Consider the following 25,031-nt stretch of genomic DNA (forward strand, 5'->3'; position numbering starts at 1 on the left):
GCAGACTTGATTCCTTGTAAAAGGTTTCAGTTCGGTGTTGTAACATCTTAACACCTGTTTTGTTGCCAAAAAAAGGGGAAACCCTATTCTCATATTTTGGTACTGGCAAAGGAGGTCCCCCATGACGAGCTATGAAGCTATTTTAAACACATGTCCAGTAGGGGCTGCAAAATGATCGTCACATACGTTGCCAGCAGAGGGCAGAGCGGCCACATACAATGTTCCAATGTCAATGGCTCCCTGCCTTCAACAGCCTGCACTGGCCAGCATGGTGGCGTAGTCAAAGAACTCTCCAGGACTTGCATTGTGTGGCTAGGCCACCATCCAGCAATGAATTGACACGTGTAAAGACTTGTCCGAGTCCAAATATAATTAACAGCATCTGTCCAACGCTAAATTGTAAGTATGTCTATGTGTATTCCGTTATTGTCGTGGCAGAACTGAATCCTAAGCCGTAGTTTGGGGTCTCATTGTGCAACACGGTTCGAGGCGGCTGTTGGAGCCACATCCTGTTAAGTGTAATGGGACCTGGTAGAAACTCTGTACGTGGACAGTCCTACCCATGCAAGTCAAAGCTAAACTGATTTCCGCACATCACTTGTTGACATTAAGAAACACGGCCAGTCGATCACTGGCCTGTCCTTTCCAGAGGATGCCCCAACCCACGCGGTCACAGGTGAACGTCAGGTGGCCCGAATACGTGAGACGGCGTGGGTGCTGATGCGTTCACGCGTGCGCGTTCCCGCACCTGATGAAGAAGCGCCATACGGTCCAGGCGAGGATGCCGAGGAGGCCGCACACCCACAGCTGCGACACGTAGAAGGGCAGTGGCTTCAGGATTGTGACCGTGTCGTACTTAAGCACGATAAGGAACTCGGTGACGATGATGGCAGCTACCAGCCACGCCTGCTGGCCCAGCTTCTTGTTGAATCTCCTGGGGGGGGGGGGGAGAATGTGGAAGGGCATGGTGACACTGCCAGACTTCTCACTCGCACCTGTAAGCATGGCCACAATATTCTGATCCCTCCACTGGCTTCCAATCCAATCCCTAATAAAGTTCAAGATCATAGTCACTGTATTTAAGATCCTCAATGGACTCACACTCTTGATAATCTCCTATTCATCTCACTCTAGCTCCCTCCACGTACTCAACAGTCCAGCAAACCAAGTCCTTCTATTGAAGCCCCTAGTAAAAGTTTCCCTGTCGGAGGTCATTCATTCACTTCTGCTACCCCAATAGTCCGAAACTCCATTCCCAACCATCCATGCCGTCAACTCGCTGTCTCTGTTCAAGTCCTGGCTGAATACCTTCTTTTTCTACGACGCATTGCAATCTCCATAGAAAAATGACTACGCCGACTATTTCCGTATGGCGTATTGATATGCGGTCACATTTACAAAGTGTATAAATCCTATACAAAAAAACCCCACACATTGCACTTGTATTTCACCACACAGCTTGCGGTTATGGCGAGAAATTGCCCTCAAAAGAAAGCGTTGGCACGAGCCCCCAAATGCCACACTCGTGAGCGAATCGGACACTGAATTCAAAGCCACGGAACGTGTGCCATCCATCACGACATTGCCAAATTTAAGCGACAGTCATCCGACTGCGCGCAACCTGACCCAACAAACAATACCGTTGTGTGCATCAATACAGTGAGAAGGAAAAAGAATGTCAGAGTGGAGGACAAGAGGCCCACGGTGTGGCATGGACTCACGGATCATCCATGAAGTCATAGACCTCGCGCATGGCGACGCCGCCCACGTTGACGAAGAAGATGAGGCGCAGCAGCACCAGGTAGTGCTCGGGAGGCATCCACATCACGAACTTGAGGTAGAACGTGTTGAGTTCAGCGAGAAGGAACTGTGGCAATCCGTGCACGCAAACGCAATGACAATGATTCTCCGTGCAGATTTATAGACTGCTGGGATAAGTGTTGTTAGCGAGCACCTATCAGGGGCCAGTGCTGATGTTTATATACCAGGCACTCATTTAACACTGATTTGACCTAGGGGAGGCTCGGAACCGGTTCAGATATCACTGGTCATGGTTACAGACACATACACACACACACACAGACAGACAGACACATGCACATAAACACACAAATGAACACCCACATATGTACAAGATAAGGGAGTCAGTGATACAGCTGGCGGAAGGCTAGGCCGGACTATGGGAGCTGAAACAAATAAATGACGACCACCCACTGAGCACAACAAAACGTTGAGATTGGAGTGGAGACAGACGTTGGATTTGCATTTGAACCTCCGTCTCGACCGTGAGGTCAAGGGTGAATGCAGGAAGCGCTGGGCCACCCGGCAGCCCTGGTATTGTTGTTTACAACTCAGCGGTGACAGAATGCACGTGGACAGGCACTGGCTCACCATGAAGATGAGGCCGCACACAGCGAGCCAGCGCTGCAGGCTTGAGGCCGGCTTCCACTCGAAGCGAACCCAGCTGTATGGCGTGAACTGGAACGCCATGCGCTTGATTTTACCCCTGTGCGAGCACACACGCGCCGGCAGCAGAACGTACACGACCCGCAGCGGCACACACGCGGGCGCTCTTGCGCGTGCTGCACTTGTTGTACCGCATTCCCGTGCGAGCCACGGAACTCCATTTAGGCACTTGAGTTGCCCCCCCCCGCCCGCCTCACCACAGCACCACGTTTCCATGTTTATGACTGATTCGAGTTGGCTGTCATTTCAAGCTGCAGCCTGAATATACCAGTTACATTTTTGTCCGTGGGCTGACCGGAATTTCACACATTACACCTCCGATTAGCATGGTTGGCTATATATGGTGCGAAAGAAGTTCAACATACATACATACAGGCTGAGTGGAAAACCATGACTAAAAACCTTGTCACAATAAAAAATGTCGATGGTGAAAGAACCATATTATTTTCCATTATAACCTGACATTTAACATTACACCTTTAATTCTGTAACTGGGACTTCAACTTTAATCAGAATTACATCTGGGAAATTATTTTTTGGAAGTAATGCTGAGAAAGGCCTGCACTACTTCCATGATAACTCGAGTAACTTGGAAGTCACAGAAATGCCACTTTTTTATGGATTATTTGGCTGTCAATGCACATGCTCATCTTCTACACACAAATATTCATTGCTTCGTATGTCTGTATTGCATGTTAGGGCAAGTCTTGTTGGTGAGGACAGCATAAATGGGGGCAGTGGGGGCAGCACCATGTATAGAAACTGAAAACTATAAACCATTAAAACTTTTAATTGACCAGGAAAGGCCCACTGAGCTATATAGCTCATTTTCACAAGCGACCTGGCCACAAATGATAGCTCAACAAAGTGGCTTATCATGTGGAAATGTATAGAAGCCAAATACTCTAAAACACATGTTTCTAAATGTGGGGGGAAAAACCGGAGTACCTGGAGAAAAATTCTCACAACCCCAGGGAAAACATGTAAACTCCAAATATATCGACTTCAAGGTCGGAATCGAACCCACGACCAGGTGAGGTAGTAAATATCTCGCCACCGTGGCGCCCCTATGACACTCAACCAAGGTTGAGTCGACCTAGGGGAGATCCAGGACCAGTTAAAATATTCACCACTTAAATTAGCCATGGAAATCGAGCTCAGGTCGCTGGGTTTGTAGTGCGGTGCATTAATCACTACGCCACTGCTCCGCACGTACACAAACACGTAAATCACATTGTGGCAAGAGCTCACTTGTAGGTCGGAATGCACCAGAGCCCCTGCCAAGAGTATGTCTTCATGGACAGCCACTCCAAAATCTTCATCCCGCAGTAGATGCCCAGCCCATTGCACAGAATCACATCCATGATCCACTGACAAGAGAGAGACTCCACTCACATCACTCACATAGACAACGGTTCAGTCACCCTCTACACATCACTGATTAAAAACGTCTTCAAAATGAATGGTAAAAAAAACTAAATGTACTGAAACAAGCCAAGGAAGCTGACTGTTATTCAGACACATTGTACCTTCCATTTATGAACAACTATTTCCAAGAATGCCAAGTTGATTAAACAGACACATGTCCTACTGTTGCAGATGGCAATCTATTAATCAGAATATTTATTTATCTTGGTGGAATCCAGGAGGGACAGGTCAGAAAGTTAATACAATCGGTGATGAGACTGGAAAAAAACATACATTCTTTGGCAAAAGCTGTCTTTTACTTGATGTATAAGTATTTTATCTTTGTACCCGAAAATAATTAAATTAGAATTAGAATTGAAAATGTCTTTGGTCATTAATTTTTCTATTTTAAAAGACAGATTTCTTCATAAGTGTCCAAATTAGTGAAATTTCAGCTTGCTGTTTTCCACAGAGCAATTCATGTATCAATCAACTCCCCCTTCTGCCCAGAAAACTTACAGGTCTGATGTTCAGCACAATAATAACCTTTTGGAACATTATTAAAGACATGAAACTAACTACAGTCAAAAAAACTCATCACGCACTGATGCGGAGCGTAAACATGTGTCATTTGCAGTTCTCTATTTCTACATAGAAATAAAATATGTTTCAGTCTAACCCTCTTCTGGCATTCTAGTCATAAACTAACCATCAGCATTGGTTGAAGAAAGGAAACGCTTGCCTCCACTGGTTTCAATGTTTTTGGGTCTCATAAGCAGTCCTGTTTGTTAAACGAGCACTGTTGGCTCTCCAGATGCGATCAGAAAAAGCACTCCACCTTCACGGTGGGGCGGCCGTCAGTTTATAAAGCAATATTTTACATGCGTAGTGGGTAAGGATGGAAACCAAGTCTTCTCTGGAGGCAACACGTGTATTTATAACAACAGTAACACAAGGTCCCTGGCACAAAGGGGTATCGGCCCCTTCCACCCGACACCCTGCCGCTACATATGTATTAACAAAAAATAATGCGTTTTGGTGGAACATTCTTGGTAAATAATTAAGTAAACAGATCTCCCTCTCTTCTTGGTTCTTTCGGTAAAGTCACGTAGAAGGGAAATAATAAAAATAAAACATAATAAAATACAATTCTCACGACGTTTCGGCCACAACGCAAGCAGCCGTCCTCAGGTGAAGAACAGGTCTGTCGGAAAGACAGCGTCTGAATGAACACCACCAAGCTTGGCAGCGTATATTTAAGCTGGGTTAGATCGCCCTCTTTTCTGTATCAGGCTATAACATTCATAACTGTTGACGAGACCCCAAAATGTGAAAATCGGTCCAAAGTTTGCCTGCTGAAAACAAATGTTGCGCGTTAACATAGGTAGTAAAGTGGTCAATTTATATTGTCATCCAAATCAATGCTTGGTATGTCAATACAGTCAAAGATTCAGATATATAATTGACAAGAGATGATCATTGTGTGACAACTATATCCACATGTCCCTACTACACAATTATCCACAGCAGAGGGCAGTGCAGCTACATCTATTGCTCTACTGTACTTCTATACTATGTCCATAATACCCCCCCCCCCAACCTTCACCAACCCACACTGACCAGCGTGGTGAAGTATGGTCATATAACATCTACGACCTGCACGGTGTGCTCAAGCCCTCAACTAAGCAGTGGATTGCCAAAACGGCTGTACAGGTAGAAAATCCAAAACTGTCAATTTTGCATAGATGACAAGGCTTGAGGCTGCCTTGCGAAAGAGCTTAGCAAAGGAGTCCTTTTTTGAAATTTCAGTAAAAACAGAGCACGCATTTAAATCGTGGTAATGCATGCAATCTGGTTGGGAATGATGAAGGAGTGGCGGTCAAGGAAGGGGACATGTGTGTACTTGAGGGGATGTCCGCCTCAAGGATGTACAGGTGCCATGTGGATTTTTACATCGTGAGACCACGAGAGATGACGGCTTGGGGAGGAGGTCCTCATTTAGCAGTGGATTGACAAAAGGTGTGTACATGCACACCGACATCATAATCCACAACTGCAAAATCTGCACAGATGGGAAGGCCAAAGGGTGCTTTGCAAATGCGTTCAGTAAATATATGATTATGGGCTAAAAACAGAACACGCGTTAAACAAGCGGTACTACTTGTGGGTGGTACATACGTGGTCCCACCAGCACTCGCTGAAGTTGGGCAGCTGGTGCTCCAGAGAGTACTCCAGGAACTCGAACATGACGCTCACGATCATGCACATCCACCAGTCGCGGATCATCACCGTCTGTGCGAGATGAGAGGCACAGGGCGCTTACGTGAGTCTGTACAGAAATGCAACGTCAACCCCTTTACAAGATCCGCCCATCGGATGTGAGCTGCGATTGACCCACCTTGAAGCACCAGCCGATGAAATGAGCAGGTACAAAGCCATCCAACTTGTCCTGCATAAAAACAATCATCATAATTCCTTTCAATGATTATTCAAAACATTTTCTTTACATGATATCAAAGCTGCCAAATTAATTAGCACTTGATATTTAATTTGTATAATTGCATTTTAGATGCAGCACGTTTTCCCTGTAAATCAACGTGAAAAAGGTCTTCATTCAAAAGGGGCTGCTCTCTTAAAATGCCTATTTTATTTCACCACATTCATCAATAACACCGCATTAAAAAAAACAAAAAGTAGAGACGAGGTGACATTTTGGGCAATGGTCCTTCTTTACAGCATGCACAGAGGGCAGAGAGATCGAGCGGTGGAGTGGTGGAGTGGCCTCTCCATGTGCTGTGAAGAAGGTCCATTGCCCGAAACATCGCCACTTATGTATTTTTCCTTTTTAAGGCCATGTTATGAACAAATGACTTGAATTATGTTTTTTTTGTATTTTTGCTTGTGCACCACTGCCAACGCAGTATCACCAAATAATGTTCGTTATTTCATCTGGTTTGAGCGTGAACGCTAAAGAATGCAGAGCACAGTCACGTGATGGATATTTTATAAAAATAAATTTTACAAAAAAATGCCAGGTTATGCAATATCCCTAAAAAAGCAAAGATATTTTTTGAAAGCACTGGACATTTTCAAAATCATCCCAGTGGTTTACGGGTAATGTCGTGAAGCAGATTAAAATGTGTCCCACTATAAAAGCAGAGGATTTATTAAAGCAGAGAATTTGGTGAGTTTATCTCTCCAAGCCTCACCCAGATGTTATGCCAGGGATCTTCTTCATTCTCTGGGTCGTAAATGAGGCAGTTTCCACCATAATCCCGCTCTGGCAGAGGCACTCCCAGCCGTGGGTCAATAAACTTCATGAACTGCCGGCCGTCATTCACTGACTGGAAGAGAGCAGCAGGCACAAACCACAATCAGTAAGCACACAAACATCACCTGCACATGAATATGAAACTTGACCTTGACTGACCTTTGATGCTTGGCAGCAACTGAAGAAGTAATCACCAAGAATGTCAGTTTTTCTTTTAGAATCACCTGGCTGACTGGTCAAAATATTCCTAAAGAAGTTTATTTAGGAATAAAAAGGCACTAATTTGAAGCACAGAAATAAGATTAGATAAAAAAAATGTAACCTAAAGTTCAGTGCTGTCCTGTGCAATTGCCAGAGCCAATTTCCCAAGTTCATATAACCTTGCTTCATTCAACAAACACATTAAGTCGTTTCTATTATAACTTTGATAGAGCCGTTTGTTGCTGACCACTTGGTGTTTTGGGCCTGTGGGACTGTTCCCAGCAGCTGTGATTAAAAATAAAATAATAATGACATGAGAGGGACTGTGTTAACGTTTTAAAATATTTCCACGTGGAAAAAAAACCCCGACGCCACCTGAATGTGGGCTGCAGGCAGTGACGTTGCAAAGAGCAACGATGTGGAGAGATCTGCAGATCCACACGTGTGCCGCCACAACTGTAGATTATCTCTTGGTAAAGTTGTCTTTTTTTATGTAAAAAACATTTTTGGAGAAAAGTGATGAAAAGTGACTCAATTGTCCATTCATGCCATCACGCGAACCTGGGCGAGTTCATCCAGAAACTGTTTCCTAAACATTGGGCAGATTTGTCAACCGGTGAATGTGCCCTTGACATGTTTTATGAAGGGCAGTCAGATAATTATCAAAGCTGGAATGGCAAATGCAAAAAAAGGCCTTACGCATCTCATTTACTTATCAATCGTCGTTTATAACACGAGTTTTAGCTGTCAGTAAGTCGAGTGCAATTTATTTGTGATTCACAAGAATGAACAAGATCATATATATCGTTTAAAAATAAGGCAAACGTAAACACGTTGCAGGCATATCTGTAGGTAACATGCTGCCTACAGGAAGCAGGGGATGATAGATGGAGCGAGGAAAATTGGTCTCAAGGCAGTTTAAACCAGAATGTAGGAAAGAGCGTGAATTATTTATGAAGCACAATGTCTCATCAACATTAAAGGCCCCTTTTCTGCAAAAGGTACGGACTTCACAAGGCACAATTTACCCAGCAAGAGCTGCTGTCGAACAAGCGCTGCCAAAACAGCACGAACACCATGCATACAAGTGGTGACCGTAAAAGGGATTTAAAAATAAACTGTTGTGCATCCAGACACATGGAGGCACACTCTGTACTCAACGGTGGGACCCAGTCTACACGTTGAAAATTCCACGCACGCAGGGGTTAACCGAGTTGATATTTCATGGCACATGGTGGAGACTGGCAGTTGGAAATATCACCAGCTTGATTTTAGATGTGTCACACAAGCAGTTGCCGAGCCTTTGATTGAACCGGTACTACAAGGAAAGGTTGCCGATGGGGTAATGTTGTGCTGAGACCCAGCTGACTTGCCATGAGGGTCAGGTAGTCAAAGGTCATCTAGGTGTAAAGGAAGTTCTGTAATGAAATATAAAGAGTATGCCACTACATATGAGTCAAGGCCCCAATTAATTGTTAAAAGCATAAAATAATTACAGTAGAGGTGGCTGGGTGGCTCATGGGTCAGAGCACGGAGATCATGGGGCTGAATCCAGGCAGCTACCCATTATTAAATTGGGGTTTCAAGTGTAGAGCTTCAGTACAGAGTTATCGATGTCTGCACAGAAAATACATTATTTGATAGCATAAATGCAATTTAGAAAACAAAAATAATCAACAAATGTTGATAAGAGTTTGGCCAAAAAAAACTTCCACAAGTAAACATTGGTCTTCTGACAAACGTGTAAGTGGCAGAAAATGCACGCGTTCAATCAGGCTTTCGCTGTCATTTTTCAAAAGCAAGCTCGTAGCACTAATTTTTTAGACCTTACGTTTGGATGATAACAACAAAGGATCAATAGCAGCAATGAACCAATGTAGGCAGTATTCACCCCTAAGTGCCTGCCATGCTTTTAAACCGTGTGCATTTGTCGTTTTTTGGGAAGAGCGTCATTATGAGCGGTCATTATGAGCAGTCACCGTAACATCAGAGTTAAGCTCCAACCAGTAAGCCTTACCCGGAGACTAGGTGTCATTATTGAAATAATAAAGGCGTGGGCTGAAACCAGTGCTTGCCCATTGGAGTTCGTGAACAAATAACCTTCTCAGTATTTCTGAAGACTACAAACATTATATGATGGACAATCTACATAATATCATTAATTACAGTATACCAAAGCTGTATGGTGACCCAACTGGACATCTGTGAAAAAGAACTTATATCTCATCCGATTCCTCCAGTATAAATATTCTGATTCTTAGTGAATAGGCTAATTAAAATTACAAGAATTTTAAGAGTGTTATTATAATTATGAACTTTTTTTTCTATTATCAGTATTTCAGTTCGTTTTGGCGTAAACCAATTTCATCATATATCCAGGGCCTCTTAATCTCTTATGGGCCCCGAGCTTGTTTAAATACCTTATTTGTAAGTTTCAAAATATTCCTAAAGGAACCTGTACTAGTTTTCTGCAATATTTATGTTGTCTTTGTCTTGTTGCTGCTGTGCTTACGCAGCACTGATCTCCCTTGTAAAAAGCCCGGAAACTGGCTAAACGAGATCATCCATGTAACATATATATATTTAAATTTACAGTCGGCAGGGGCTCAGTCAGATGCCGTAGGTGTTTATTTTAGATTGGGAACCCCAATGATGGGCATCTTATAGCGAACGCTAAGGGACACAGTGCAGTGCAAACACTCGCACATTAAACTTTTGAGCCAAATCTGCCTTTCAGGGTGGCGAAAGCATTTATCATCATTTTCATGTGTAACTTGAGGCGCATCCTGGAGCCATAGAAGGGATTCCAACTGACTGTTTTCATGAATGCACATTACGCGGATATCACTGCACACCGTTATTATTGACCGGTGTGCAGGTGGACAGTAGCACCCTGCAGGAAAGCAGATTGTGACAAAGCCTTTGCAGCTGTCATGCCCGAGATGACCCTCCCCACAAATGTCTATGTTTGTAATGTGCGAGGTGCATTGCAAATGCAATGGGAGCTAAGACTTTACAATTTCTGATAATGGTTTGGCAGAAGCAGCAAATGTGGGATATGGGTCTACATTTGCTAACTGCTCCATCTTAGTGAAGTATGAGATTACCTGGAAGAGGATGAAGATGAGACAAAGTTCATAGACGACGCTGACACAAAGCCAGAATCTCCAGTACGCTGCCATGGACACAAACATCATCAATAACGACCATCATCAGTATCATCATCAACAACAACAGCAGCAGCAGCAAATATCCTTCCACTGCCGGATGAAGGTGTTTCTATGTTTGTGCCAACTGTAACCATAATGTCTTGCTCCAGTGGCTATAATCGTGTTGCCACCCCCATCATGTGCCCTCAATTGTACTCCCGGTTTTTGAAAGACATGCCATCACAAGATCTGTGTTTCTTATCCAAACAAAGATGCAGGATATGTTGAATGATACAGCATATTTACAAAAATGAAATAAGTTTAAGATATAAATGTCAATGAATTAGAGGCTGAATTCTTTTTGTAAGGGTTGATATAAACCCGTACATCATCACAATCCATGGGCATACAGACTGTAGGTGTCCACTGCACATTTCCACATTCCTGTCCTGTGCCAATATGCTCAAGTAGTGCCACAGCTTTTTGCCACCAAACTCTTAAGTCGTCATGCCATTCTCTTTTCGGTCTTCCTCTCTTCCCAGGTCCTTCTATTTTTCCAAACAACAGACTTTTACTTTTCCTGTTGTTGCCCATCCGACATATGTGCCCACAATATGTGCAGAGGCAGAATAAATGCATGACTATTTATGGCATTAGGTCTTGCCAAGACTCTCATCCCTTTCCACAAAACACATTAGCGTGCGGCTGCTGTTTATAAGCATTCTTGCGACATTGAAAAGCCTAGCAATAAATAAACTCTAACCTATGAAAATTACTCGAGTGAAACAATGTTTTACAACATAATATTCTATTTTATGGAAGTCTGCACAGTGGTCAAGAAAACAAGATTGGATCTCTAAGTTGCCATGTAAAAAGTGTTTTTGAAATGTACAGTTTATAAACAAAATACATGTCATTAAAATGGTTTTGTTTGTTATAAATGTATACCCTTGTATTATTCACTATATCCTCTGTAGCGCCACTTCATCCAAAGTATTTATTATTTGGACATTGGTTTACACGAACAGCATTTTCCCAAATGCATACAAAAATATTAGTAATTCCAGTGAAGTGAAATTAACACGAATACGTGCAAATTAGAGAACAATGCCAAACAGACAGATTTTACAATTCGAGGAATATTCATTTGTTAAGATAATACGCTGGAATAATTACAATAGAGAACACGTGAAAAAAGTAATTTAATTTTCGATTTAAAGCTTTCGTTACTGCAGGGATTCATCTTCTTGGTTCTTTCGGCAAAGTCACGTAGAAGGGAAGTAATAATTATTTTTATTATTTTATTACTTCCCTTCTACGTGACTTTACCGAAAGAACCAAGAAGAGTAATTTAATTATTCGAAAAGAGCCCTCAACCAAGCAACATGATCACCCAAACAAATACTGCACAAGCAATGTTGACTTTCACGACAATTTCTGTGCATTACAAAGGGTCTCTTTATTTACTGGCTATGCTGTTGCTGTGCTGGATTGGGTGCACAATTTACGATGAATTATACACGGCCAAATATCGCATTGCAATCAATCAGACAGCAATTCCCAGGCCTTGACAAAACATCCATTTTATAATTTATGAGAAAGAAGATTGCGTCATGATTGCAGAGGCACAGACGCCCATCCCCCCTGCACTGTGAAATATGCCAGTTCAAGTATCCTTGTGAAATTAGCAAACGCTTATTATGAGTTAAACAGATGCACAACTTCACGATTAAATTATTATAAATAAGCACCGCTGAATGTCTTTTGTTTACTTCAAATATGTTCACAGGTGCTCCATGTAATTTGATGTTTTTTTGATGAGCTTAGTAATTAATTCTTTGGCAAATCAGTCAAGGGTACAAACACAGCTCACATAACTGGATGAACTGCCTACCTTGACGTATAATGCGTGTGCATGTATAAACAGTCGCTCTTTCATGTTGTACAGTACTCTTCAAATACAAAACCAGCTTTCAGTTGTCATACTCGCTTTAATCTTCCAATGTGTTTATGGAAGTTGACCTTCAAATATTCTAAATGTAACGCGTTATACTCTACATCGACTAAGCTGGAGCGGTGGCACAGTGGTTAGTGCACTGCACGCCGACACCAAGAGTTGAATTCACCGCCACAGCCAACATCAGTGGCGAGTGAAATCTGAATCGGTTTTGGGTGTCTCTTTCACGAATCCGCATGACTCATCATGGTAAAGTATGGTAAATCAACCCCCGTGACTGACACGGTGTGGGGGAGACCTTCATCCAGCAGTGGATTTTAAAATGGCTCTTAATTATATTTACTCATATATTGAAAATAACATCAGGTCCATGTGCACTAAAGGAAACGTTGATCTTAGAAAATTGTTCAGATGAACATGGGCTGGATTTCAGCCAGGACCCAGCAGTTAACTTTTCATACAACGGTACCCCTTTAGGCTTTAATGTATGAAGAGCAAATGGGACAGGTGCATGAATAAATCATTCTATTATTCCCAAGGCATATCTAGTGGAGTGTTTACATGCGATAGGCTGCCACAGTTCCTCCCAGTCCTGCCTTGATCAAAGTCACACTTATCAGCATCACTCCCTGCTGTAATGTCACACGCATTATTTAAGCATGTTAACAGAGGGGCAAGAGAGCAATCATGTGACCGTTGTCTGCCTGTTTGTAATGTTTAATGTTTACTGTTCATTAGCCTAAATGTACAGTATAATTAGTTTGCAGCCTTCTTGGTTCTTTCGGTAAAGTCACCTGTTCTTCACCTGAGGACGGCTGCTTGCGTTGTGGCCGAAACGTCGTGAGAATTGTATTTTATTATGTTTTATTATTATTATTTTATTATTTCCATTCTACGTGACTTTACCGAAAGAACCAAGAAGATGAATCCCTGCAGTCACGAAAGCTTTAAATCGAAATTTAGTTTACAACCGTCTGTCACAATTCAATGCTGGATGAAGGTCTACCAACAATCTTCATGCCTAGTTAGTCACAGGGAGTTGTTTGACCATATAATAATATGGTCAAACAATAACCCATGATTTACTACATGCTCAATTGTATTCCTGGTCCACAAAATCGATGTACCAATCATGTTACATCTCTGCTCAATTGAGTACATTTGGTATCTTAAGCAGCGCACATTATTTTGTTACGCCATGGAGCCTGCTCTTTGCTACAATGTTTCAGGCATTTAAAAAAAAAATGATAGCACTCTAGAATGATATACTGTTATACCATTTACTGTTAAGATGTCTATCTCTAAATTTCGATTTAAAGCTTTCGTGACTGCAGGGATTCATCTTCTTGGTTCTTTCGGTAAAGTCACGTAGAAGGGAAATAATAAAATAATAAAAATAAAACATAATAAAATACAATTCTCACGACGTTTCGGCCACAACGCAAGCAGCCGTCCTCAGGTGAAGAACAGGTCTGTCTTTCCAACAGACTTTCCGACAGACCTGTTCTTCACCTGAGGACGGCTGCTTGCGTTGTGGCCGAAACGTCGTGAGAATTGTATTTTATGTTTTATTTTTATTATTTTATTATTTCCCTTCTACGTGACTTTACCGAAAGAACCAAGAAGATGTCTATCTCTGTTAAAGTTGTTGCAGGAGAACCCTTGCTTTTGCAATATATATTTTACCTAGGTTTCCCTTACAAAATAGATTTCTGGTATCAATGGCTTCTTGTTACCTGGTCTTAGGTAAAATAATGAAATTGCATTTTTACTTTTCAGTAAAGATATTTTGTCTTTTTGCAAATATTATTTCTGGTGCGCTAATGCCATGTCACAGACAAAGAATAAATTTGGAAATCTCCAAGTGCAGTGTGACCCTGCGCGCTGTGTGCCCAAGGAGGGCTTGATGCAATAAATTTGAATTTTTTTTTTATAAAATTTGTTATTTTGATAAAATTTGTAATTTTTATAAAAATTTAAATTTTTCTTAAAATGTAGATTTTTTTTCGCCTTTCGCTATGTCTGAGAAGAAGAAATGTGATGCACGTGCAGAAAGTACTTAAGAATGTTCAAATATAAGTGTTTGTTTTTACTTAAAAAAAGTTGTAGAAGTTATGTTAAGTTACAATAAATGTTTGTGAGGGTTATTTTAATTTGTTTTCGTGGTAAATTTTGGAATTTTTCAATCCTTTATATTAAGTTCACTTGCTTGTGTGCTTACGACCGCGCAAATCTTTCGGTCGTTTTTTAACCCACTTCCCGTGATCCAATCGAGCTGACATTTTGCACACAGACTCGTTGTGCGTGACAATTTATTTTCGTGAAATTTTTTTTCCATAACTTTACACTTTTTAGGAATTTTTTTTATATTTAATTACCAATTGCTTAATGGTGGCAGGCAATCATCTGACCCATAGGTGGCAGCCATCTCAAGCCAGAGGACGAGAGGACTCTAGCCGCCATGCATATAAAGGATTTATAGTGAAAAACTTTGTTTTTACGGGTTAATTTTTTATGGTATGTAATGGATTTCCAGAAACAGAAACCCAATTTATAGCATTGCACCCTATGGGAAATAAGGGTTCGATTTTTGAGAGTCGTCCAGGAACCACTTGGGTCGTAGGTGCAGCGGTCATCTGCAGCCAAATGAAGTGAAAGTCCAATTTTTCACATGCCAGTATGTATAACGTCATTGCTGACCACCAGGCTAAACATCATCTCACAAACCCTGAAAACTTGGTTTTAATGAGAGGCCTCTGCCCAGATTCCAATCCTGCACATCAGCTTCTTCAACCCAGCACTGTGACCTTCAGCCACTGCCAGTGGCCCTTGTTGAGCAGGTTCCAGACAGGGAAAGTAAGGCCTTTGTGCAGCCAACCTCCACAGTTGGGGTCTTCTTGACAACCCACACTACAGCTGTGGCACTATACAAACAATGTTGCATATTGTCGATAACTGTCCAGTGATCAAGTTCAACGAAGGTCTGCGACAACTAAACATGACCACCGAGGACGCTAACGCATGGCTCGGCGATTCCGCACTCGTTGAATGACAAAACCCAGCCACCTCGCAGAAAACGTAACTGCAACCAGGCTCGATTGGAACTGCAATGAGCTGGAGATAAGTAAAATGGGCCACTTTCTGTGGTTGCACTATTTTAATGACACAGTAAAAAAAAGAAGAGGTGTAATTACCTGGATGAGGTCGAGTGAAGGGTCCATCCTTTGTTTGCGTCACCCCAAAGCACAGGAACACCAGGATGCTGGCTATTATGCCCCTGCAATTCAAGCATCAGTTCCAAGTTAATGAACTCACTTTTTTTTTGCAAAAAAATGGAAACCTTAATTTTGGGGAACATTATTCATATTCATACATCTCAAGTAAGTATCAAATAATCAATACCTAGGCATGCAATGCAATGAATGTATTGTGAACTTAAGAATCAACATTGCAGAAACTGATGAATCGATGTATCACTACACCCCAAGCATATCCTCTTAATAATGCTGGGATGAGATTATGAACATTTTTGTGATTTCAGATTTTAATACACATGTGCTTTAGTAGTGAAAAATGAAAGCCAGATAAGAGTTTAATTTGTAAATCATCGCTATTACTTGAGTTAACGTTGCATAATCTATAAGAATTATGACATTGTAGCAGACACTAGATCCAATTAACATCAACTTTTGAAAGTTCACATTTATCGTGAATATAACATTCTTATTTATCGGAATGCTTGAGAATGCCTTCACAGTGTTTCATTTGGAAACATTCCTCCCAGGCTTGGCCCCAGGGACATCGTCTCCCAGCAAACACGCAGAGACAATACAGATCACATCACCCCAAATTTAGTGAACACACAACAGTTTACTATGTGCTGATAAGGGAGGGGGGGGGGCTAACATCAGTGTCATCAGTGAAGAACAGGACCAACATCAGTGATCTGAACTGGACCTGGGCATCCCCTTCACCAACCCGCACTGACCAGCGTGGTGAAGTATGGTCAAAACAATCTCCACGACCGACATGGCGAGGTGAGGCCATCACCATGCGATGTCTCGACGAAGAGCTGTGGAAATGCTGACATTAATTCAGTTGCTGCTGGAGTAAGGTGGTGTTTTGCCGTACTTCCCCCCCAGCATGTATAAAACAAATACGATGACCCTGGCTCTGTATCTCTCTCCACTCCTCTGCCCAATGACGGCTCTTTTGCTCAAACTTCCAATATCCCGTTGGGTCCTTAAGCCATATTTTTCATTTTACCTCCTTCAAGTTGCCAAGTAGTGTCTTCAATTTTTTTTTGCCTCATGTCTTTTCCCCCAACATCTCGGCCTCACTAAACCTCACGGCAGCTCATTCATATTTCATCAGCCATTGTCCCCTTGACATTAGTTTTACATCTAACGAGAAGCAGGGCTGTGTGCAGTGAACTCTGCAATTGTCTCCATCTGTACGATGATGTGATCTTTCACTGTGACCTTGGTAAATGTCATCGCAAAAAGGAATTGTATAAGATCAAATGTATCCATGATTATTATGAAATGAGTAAACACAATAAAAAACATGGAAACACAATGAAAATCTTTTTTTAAATCCTTTATATTAAGTTCGCTTGCTTGCGTGCTTGCTTGCTTACGACCGTGCAAATCTTTGGGTCGTTTTTTAACCCACTTCCCGTGATCCAATTGAGCTGACATTTTCCACACAGACTCGTTGTGCGTGACAATTAATTTTCGTGAACATTTTTTTCCAAAATTTTCCACTGTTTAGGGAAATTTTGTAAAATATTTAATTACCAATTGCTTAATGCTGGCAGACAATCATCTGACCCATAGGTGGCAGCCATCTCAAGCCAGAGGACGAGAGGACTCTAGCCACCACGCATATAAAGGATTTATAGTGAAAAACTTTGTTTTTACGGGTACATTTTTAGGAATTTACTTGAATTGCTTTTTGATTGTATCAAATGTATCATCTCTTTAATCTCATGATCTGGAGCATGTATCACTCTCCATTGAGCTGTAGCAAGGATGAAACAAATAATACATCTTTCCTGCCTATTCTCAGCATGGTCGTGTCGATCATAAAAGTGCAGGAGTCTGATATTTGTTAAAAATGTTAGCTATTTTATTCATTCAAAATGACCTTTACATTAACAAAAAAATATAAATAAAAAAGGCAGACTTGTGACAAACGTTCAGTCTTTCCATCACGTCTTGCATGTCATGTGATATCACCATGCTGCGTGTATATTCACACAGCCTTATTCCAGACCACCAACCCAAAAGCATCAAAGTTGTGAAAACTATAGTGAATCCAAAAAAATGATGAAACCAAAACAGTTGTTTCATTGTCTTGAAGCTTCCTCATTAAATGGTCACAATTTTGACAGATTTGGTTATCAAGAACAGGGCTGTGTGCATAGACACACGGTGTGGTGATGTCATGTGACGCGCAAAGGATGATAGCAAGGCCGATAAAATGGTAACATTTGTGCCTCTTACAGTCTCGAAGTCATCTTTTGCACGTGATATTACTCTTTATCTGTTTCCATGCTGCATGCACTTCTTCTGTCTCATGAGTTTCTCATCATTTTACATAAAGTGTTCCAACTGTACGATGCTTAAGAAAAAATATCGTGCAAGGTAAATCCAGACGTGGCTGAGCCAATATATAGCAGCTGTTTCTCACTATGAATGACTTACAGTAGCTGCTCAAGCTGCCCTGACTTCTGGACACAAAGGACTGCTATTGTAAAGTACTGTTATGACGTGTAATGCCTGCCAGCTCATAGATGTGACAGCAGGATAAGGTTGCTCTTCCTCTGCTATCCTTGGGCAGCTATGTTGCAATGTTGGGATACGCTGCTGGCGAGCATCTATTGGGCAAACGATGACACAAGAGCTAAGTGGGGGAACCAGGCACCAGGAACCAAAGCCAATGTAGATTTCTTCAAATTAGAAGCCCAAAACAGCATGGAACACTCATTCATATAAGGCTGAGATGACCTTGAGAAAGAGCATAACAGTTACAGATACCAGAAGCCACGAACGGCATCTGTTTTTTTGCAAGGTTTGAATTACAATACTTTGTCCAACACACCGTTATACTCACTCACCCACATAAGCATTCCAAATATACAAAAGAACCCCTGTGCAGCCTATGCTGACTGTTGGGGCAAATGCTATTTGCTAGTACCTATGAAGGCTGGAATGGCGCACAAAGAGGGTGGTGGTGGTGTGGCCAGTACCACGCCTTTGTCTCCCCAATGCTGATGTTTACATAACACACCAGCTACTTACTCATTTAAGGCTGAAAGCCAAGGGAATGCCCAGGAACGGTTCCTATATTTGCAACTGAGTTAGAAGTGGCTGGAAATGTTATTCAGATCACCATGTTTGTAGCGCATTTCACTAACCAGCACACCACATTTCTGCCCACCCCACATACACAGAGGCACACTATCAGTATGCAACCGAGGCAAAAATGAGCCAGGCCAACTTGTATTGGCACACACTGGGGGAAACTAAAGAGCAGCGTGCATTCAGACAGATGCAGACACATGCTGGATACAGAAATAGCCAGGCTGACTTATTTCTGCTTAGAGCACATTTTTCTAAAATTAAGGAATACGAACGGATGCATGTGCGCACACACAAATCAACGTTACCGTTTGGTGTTGTAGTTTGTGTCTTGCGGGGTCTCCTCTATGAGGGTCACATAGACCAGCGTGCAGATGAGAACGAACAGCACGGTGAGAGTGTGTGCTCTCCTGTTGAAAGGCAACACGTGCGCACACACAATCACTGTTAAATCAACAAGAACAGCAACAGTACACAAGTATTTACAGACTTTACAATGTGCTAAAAAAAAGATGTATGCATTAAAATTACATAATCAACACGATTCATTGCAGCGCAATCTTGAGCCTGTAAGCCAACATTTTTTAGAGAAGACAAGGGTTGGCGATTCATGTAGATTTGTTAAACTGAAAATCTGCTGCTGGGTCGTGAGGTGGCCATGAGATGGCCGCATAGGAAATGGAATCGCGACCCCATTTGTGTTTGACTTGTAGTGCAATCCCTCCGTATGCATGGCTTTTTCCCAGGTACTCCTGGTTCCTTCAACACACAATAAACTTTTACAGACAACCAATTCCTTAAGATGCATGCAAACGTTACAAGGCAATGGAACAATAAAGTACGAGACACCGCATGAGGAAATGAAAATAAAACAGCAAATAACTATATATAACAGATTCATGAATCAAACTGCGATCCCGGTTATGAAACGGTAGTCTTAGTTTTTAGTCTAGAATGAAAGAGGCAAGTTCAATATGTACATTTTAAAAAGATGGTAAACATTTATAGAATCAGCAGAGGAGAAAGTCAGAATCAGAATCTTTATTTAGACTGGAAGAATCCGATGAGCAATGAAGCTCTTTTTCACAGATGTCCAGCATGGGTCGGGTCAGTAGAGAGGGGATTTGTTTGATTTCAGACATCATTTAGAAAACATCAAAACACTCATTTAACTCCACTGGCCAACAGCATGAGACTTAATATTCAAAACATGAATTGGCTATTTTTAACTCAAGAATGAGCTTTGATACCATAAAAAGGCATTTAAAATGACACGACCCCTCACCTAATTGACGTAAAAGGCACGAGGTTGAAGTTCCTTTCTCAGTTGTTTTACCAAGGGGGTTGATCGTAAACCACGCACGTGGCAAGCCGTGAACTCTATAACACTCCCAAAGTGAAGACGCAATCACTTGCCAGTGAACTTCAGGTGAACTTTCCATGACATTTTGCCAAGGGTTTATAAACCAGAACCCTTGATGTTATGTACAAATAGGATTCGGTGGCAAACAAAAAGTGGATAAATAAATTGTTCATCCAGCACAAAAACTATGTTTTATTCATACAAGAGTATACTGTCCTGTACATTGTGGAAAATGCACACCGTGAACACGTACATTTAAATTACCCTTTGGTCAATTAACCCTTTAGCCAATTCAATAGTGGAGAAGGGCCTATCCACGCTGTGTGGATAAAGGGGGGTTTGATTTGACAATATTTCACCACACTGGTGGTGTGGGTTTATGGATGAGCTGATTGTTTTAATCACTTAGATCAAGCAGCAAACCTAATGACTTAAACTTTATAGACTCTTGGTGCCAGGTCAAGAACACAATGGACAATTAAGAATAGTTTCCAGTGCGATTGTTGGTCATCAATATCAAGCCAGGGACCACATAATAGCACTACTGCCTGCTTTCACCAGTCACAGGCTAGCACTTCAGATATTCACCAGGTTACTCCTGAAGCCATCCACTGGCTAATTTACTAACATCACATTAATATATAAATGTTGCTGTTCAACTTCCCAATATGCTAAAGAAGAGGCCATGAGCACAGTTGTTTTGTTGTTACACAAGAGCCCAATACAGAACACAAGCTACTTGCGAGCAACAAACCCGGGGGACCGGCAAAGTGTAACTGTGCTCATGCCATGAGTAGTTTTGGACATGGTTTGAGTTAATGGGAGAAAATGCCATTGGTAGTTTTTAGCAATAACATGATCGGATTAGGACTGGTTTTATAGCCTTAGGAATTATTTCGCTGGCAGCGGAGCTATACGCTACCTTACTGGCATTGATTTCAGAAGCATGGATAGTGGAGGATCAAATTATATTTGGAAGCAGCTATAATGGCTGCTGCCTGTCAAAATCACACGGCCATTAGTTTGTCTCCGGCTTGCCTTGAGTGACAATGCTCAATCTTGATGCACAATTGCCTAACAGCTGCTGCAGTTATGTCCTCCTATAATCTGCCCCAGCGACCTCTCACCCACTGCAGCAGATGCTGACCCTCCATCCATACAAAGTGTCACTGACACTGCTATCAATGTGACAAATAACAACGAATTTCTATTAAAATGTTCACACAAAGATTCCAATTAAGCCCTATTTAGAATTGCAAGCAATATATAAAAGCACTTCTACTTATACTATATTGTAGTCAGCTGTGTGGGAAATTTCTACATACGTCCAAACATAATGTCCTTTATTTACTGATGAATACGTTACGGAGTTTCAGAGCTCTATTGTTCAGGAGGGTCACGAATTGGGATATTTGGCCAATTCGATTAACTAGTTTATATAAGCAGAATCTGGAGTACCTGGTGAACCCCCCCCCCCCGCATAGCACTTAATTCTCTGCACAAATAGATTCAAGAATCCATTGCTGTACTGCCATCTCCTAGTCCACTTTTTAAAAAAAAATCTTAAGACTATTGGAAAAATACATTTTGCGAGCACCTATTAAGGCCAGCATAGCACACCTGGGGATGAAGCACATGCAGCCACCAATGCTTTCTCAGTGCTGGTGTTGACACAAATGTACATGGGAATCATTTTAGATTTAGTCCACATAAAGGAGGCCCAGGCCAGATTGAGATAACAGTTCATATCTTCAAATCTAACCTGGCAAAGCTGCATCTAAAAACAAGGTATACAGTACAGCATTGCATTAATTATTCCTCGTGTTCTTGAAATTAAAGGAATGTATTCGAGCTAATTTGGTAGTAGTCGGTTGCACGAAGCACATCAATTAATTCCAGCCAATCACAATTCACCAATGGATGAATGCCTCCCCCAAGCCATGTCGGTCATGGGGCTGTTTTGGTACCAAATTCCACCACGTGCAGCAGGATGCATACACGGACAATACATTTTTTTTGTTATCATTACGTTGGTGCTAATTTGATTAGGAGAAACTCAATGTGTAAATTCTCCAGTGCAAGTATTTTATACGTGAAAAAAAATTGGCACATGAATCTAACCACGGGCTCTTACGAAAGAGGGTCCACAGCGTGGTGGTGCGAGTATCGGCACCACGCGCCACGTGGTGCAATGGAATGACACAGCATGCAAGGTCACAAAGCAGACACGCGTACAGTAGCAGTGTCCACACACCGAGGCATGGCAGGGCAGCCGTGAGCGTTGTCATCCACTCAGCAGCGATGCCCAGCCATTAGGAAAGGAGAGCACCACTGATAATTCCAGTTCACTCGCCACTGATATTCGGGGAGCATGGATGTCGGAGCGTAGTACAATACAACAGAGTTTGCTACACTGCCCTCTGCTGGCAACGTAACCGAGCAGCTGCCTATACACCCCTAAGAGATGTCATGTGCACACGCAGCTCTTTCAAAAAAACTCTACAGGCTAAAATACACATTTCATACGATATTGGCACACAGCATGACACAGTTACATGTGAACCGCCCGATAAACAGGCCATACACATTCAACACATACCATCAGAAAACTCCATTAATAGTAACCCATATACCATACATCCACACACCACCCATATATACAGCCCGATACGCTCCCCCAAACATCCACTGCCCCCCACTAACTCTGACAGCCCTCCATACCCCCCCCCCCGCATCTCCCATAAACCTACTAGCACCTCCACACACAATGCACGCCCTGCACCCCCCCTCCACACACACACACAGCCTCCTACACAATGCACCCCCTCCACACACACAGCCCCCTACACAATGCACCCCCTGCACCCCCCCTCCACACGCAGCCCCCTACACAATGCACCCCCTGCCCCCCACACACAGTCACCCATTCACACAGCCCCCCGTCTACACACACAGCCCCCTACACACACAGCCCCCTACACACACACAACCCCCTACACAATGCACCCCCTGCCCCCACACAGCCCCCCACATACACAGTCACCCATTCACACAGCCCCCTACACACAGCCCCCTACACACACACAGCCCCCTACACACACACACAACCCCCTACATACACACAGCCCCCTACACACACACAGCCCCCTACACACACACAGCCCCCTACACACACACACAGCCCCCTACACACACACAGCCCCCTACACACACACAGCCCCCTACACACACACAGCCCCCTACACACACAGCCCCCTACACACACACAGCCCCCTACACACACACACACACAGCCCCCTACACACACACACAGCCCCCTACACACACACAGCCCCCTACACACACACAGCCCCCTACACACACACAGCCCCTTACACACACACAGCCCCCGACACACACACAGCCCCCGACACACACACAGCCCCCGACACACACACAGCCCCCTACACAATGCGCCCCCTACACAATGCACCTCCTACACACACACAGCCCCCTACACACACAGCCCCCTACACACACACAGCCCCCTACTGACACACAACCCCCCTCACACACAGCCCCCCCACACACACACACAGCCCCCCCACACACACACACACAGCCCCCCCCCCTCACACAGCCCCCCCCCCTCACACACACACACACACAGCCCCCCCCCCTACACACAGATACGTGCACGCACCAGAAGAAGGTGTTGGTGCCATCGTCGTAGACCTCGGACTCCGTCGAGCGGCGGCACCGGGACCCCGACGAGCCGGCAGGCCCCGGGGCACCCCCGACTCGCCCGCTCTCCCCACCCGGGGGGGGGCAGCTGCCGTTCCCCACCGCCTCGGCGTGCTCCCTCCTCGCCTGGCGCCTGCGGGGGGCTCCCTCCATGTCAAGCGAGGGGGGAGGGGGGGGACGCAATGAGAGAAGAGACGCGAAGTGGCGACACGGACACGGCGGCGGTGGTGGTGCTGAGACGACCCCGGGGGCTGACTGCTCACACACGCGCCACCTGCGGAATCGATTCCACCACACTTTCATGTGCGTGTGTCGATTACGGCTGGATCGATTAGCGCGCCGTTTCGACTGCACGTCGTGGTGCGGTGGTGAGAATAATCGATTCTTAGTGGAGTCGGGAGGAATCGGATCGTGGTGGGGATATGATGAGTCTAGTTACACGCGTGTGTGTGATGCTGTTGGGTGTCTCGGCTGATTATTTGCTGTGCTCTGCTCGGATGAATTAATTTAAATGCGATTTTTTTTTGGTTGGATGTGACGCTCAACAGTAATGCGGTTGTCGGGGATATGTGTAAATAAAGAAAATTAGGAATCGAATGTGAAATGTCTGCGTGGTGAATTCGGGTTGAGCAGTGTTGTGAAATGAGATGGATCAGCTGATGAGAAAGCTGTTGAGTTGAAAGCGCACATGAGCAATCATCTATCCACATATGAATACATTTTTTTTAAAAATCCCATCAGCCTATGGCTTTAGCGATCAATATTATAATGTAGTATTTCTTTAAGAAAGCAAACTCTGGACCTGTTTCGATTTTCTGGGTCTCATCGGTCAATCTAATATTTTTTTAATGCAGCTGCAGTACATATATTTTTGGCATGAGCATTCCATTGAAATGATGGGATCCCATGTAACAAAGCAATGGCTTTGTTTAGAGATAAGGCTCCTGGGCACTTCCAACTGGGGCCCTCCATATTGAATACATTACTCATTTATTTTGGAATGACAGGTGGACGGATGCAAGACTTAACTTCAAATGGCTATTATTTACACAACATAATGCAAAATAAATCACTCTTACACATACACATCGTGGCATGTATATTTATACATAGATATACACTCACCCTT

General features: G+C 43.1%; 1 protein-coding gene across 1 annotated transcript in view; it reads right to left on the reverse strand.

The window, feature by feature from the left end:
* The window catches only part of LOC144933825 (phosphatidylserine synthase 2-like), a 30,831-nt gene extending 6,615 nt beyond the window's left edge, over positions 1–24,216 (reverse strand). Inside the window, exons 1-11 of the mRNA XM_078859014.1 lie at positions 23,862–24,216; positions 19,125–19,226; positions 15,646–15,728; positions 10,453–10,520; positions 7,083–7,217; positions 6,272–6,322; positions 6,052–6,165; positions 3,718–3,836; positions 2,392–2,506; positions 1,722–1,867; positions 749–934 (exon numbers count right to left, since the gene is read on the reverse strand). Of these exons, the coding sequence (XP_078715140.1) occupies positions 749–934; positions 1,722–1,867; positions 2,392–2,506; positions 3,718–3,836; positions 6,052–6,165; positions 6,272–6,322; positions 7,083–7,217; positions 10,453–10,520; positions 15,646–15,728; positions 19,125–19,226; positions 23,862–24,205 (1,463 nt within the window). The 5' untranslated portion in view covers positions 24,206–24,216. The remainder of the gene's footprint in view (positions 1–748; positions 935–1,721; positions 1,868–2,391; positions 2,507–3,717; positions 3,837–6,051; positions 6,166–6,271; positions 6,323–7,082; positions 7,218–10,452; positions 10,521–15,645; positions 15,729–19,124; positions 19,227–23,861) is intronic.
* Positions 24,217–25,031: the final 815 nt, after the last annotated feature.

The sequence above is a fragment of the Lampetra fluviatilis genome, chromosome 8, assembly GCF_964198595.1.
Source record: "Lampetra fluviatilis chromosome 8, kcLamFluv1.1, whole genome shotgun sequence".
Taxonomy (NCBI): Eukaryota; Metazoa; Chordata; class Hyperoartia; order Petromyzontiformes; family Petromyzontidae; genus Lampetra; species Lampetra fluviatilis.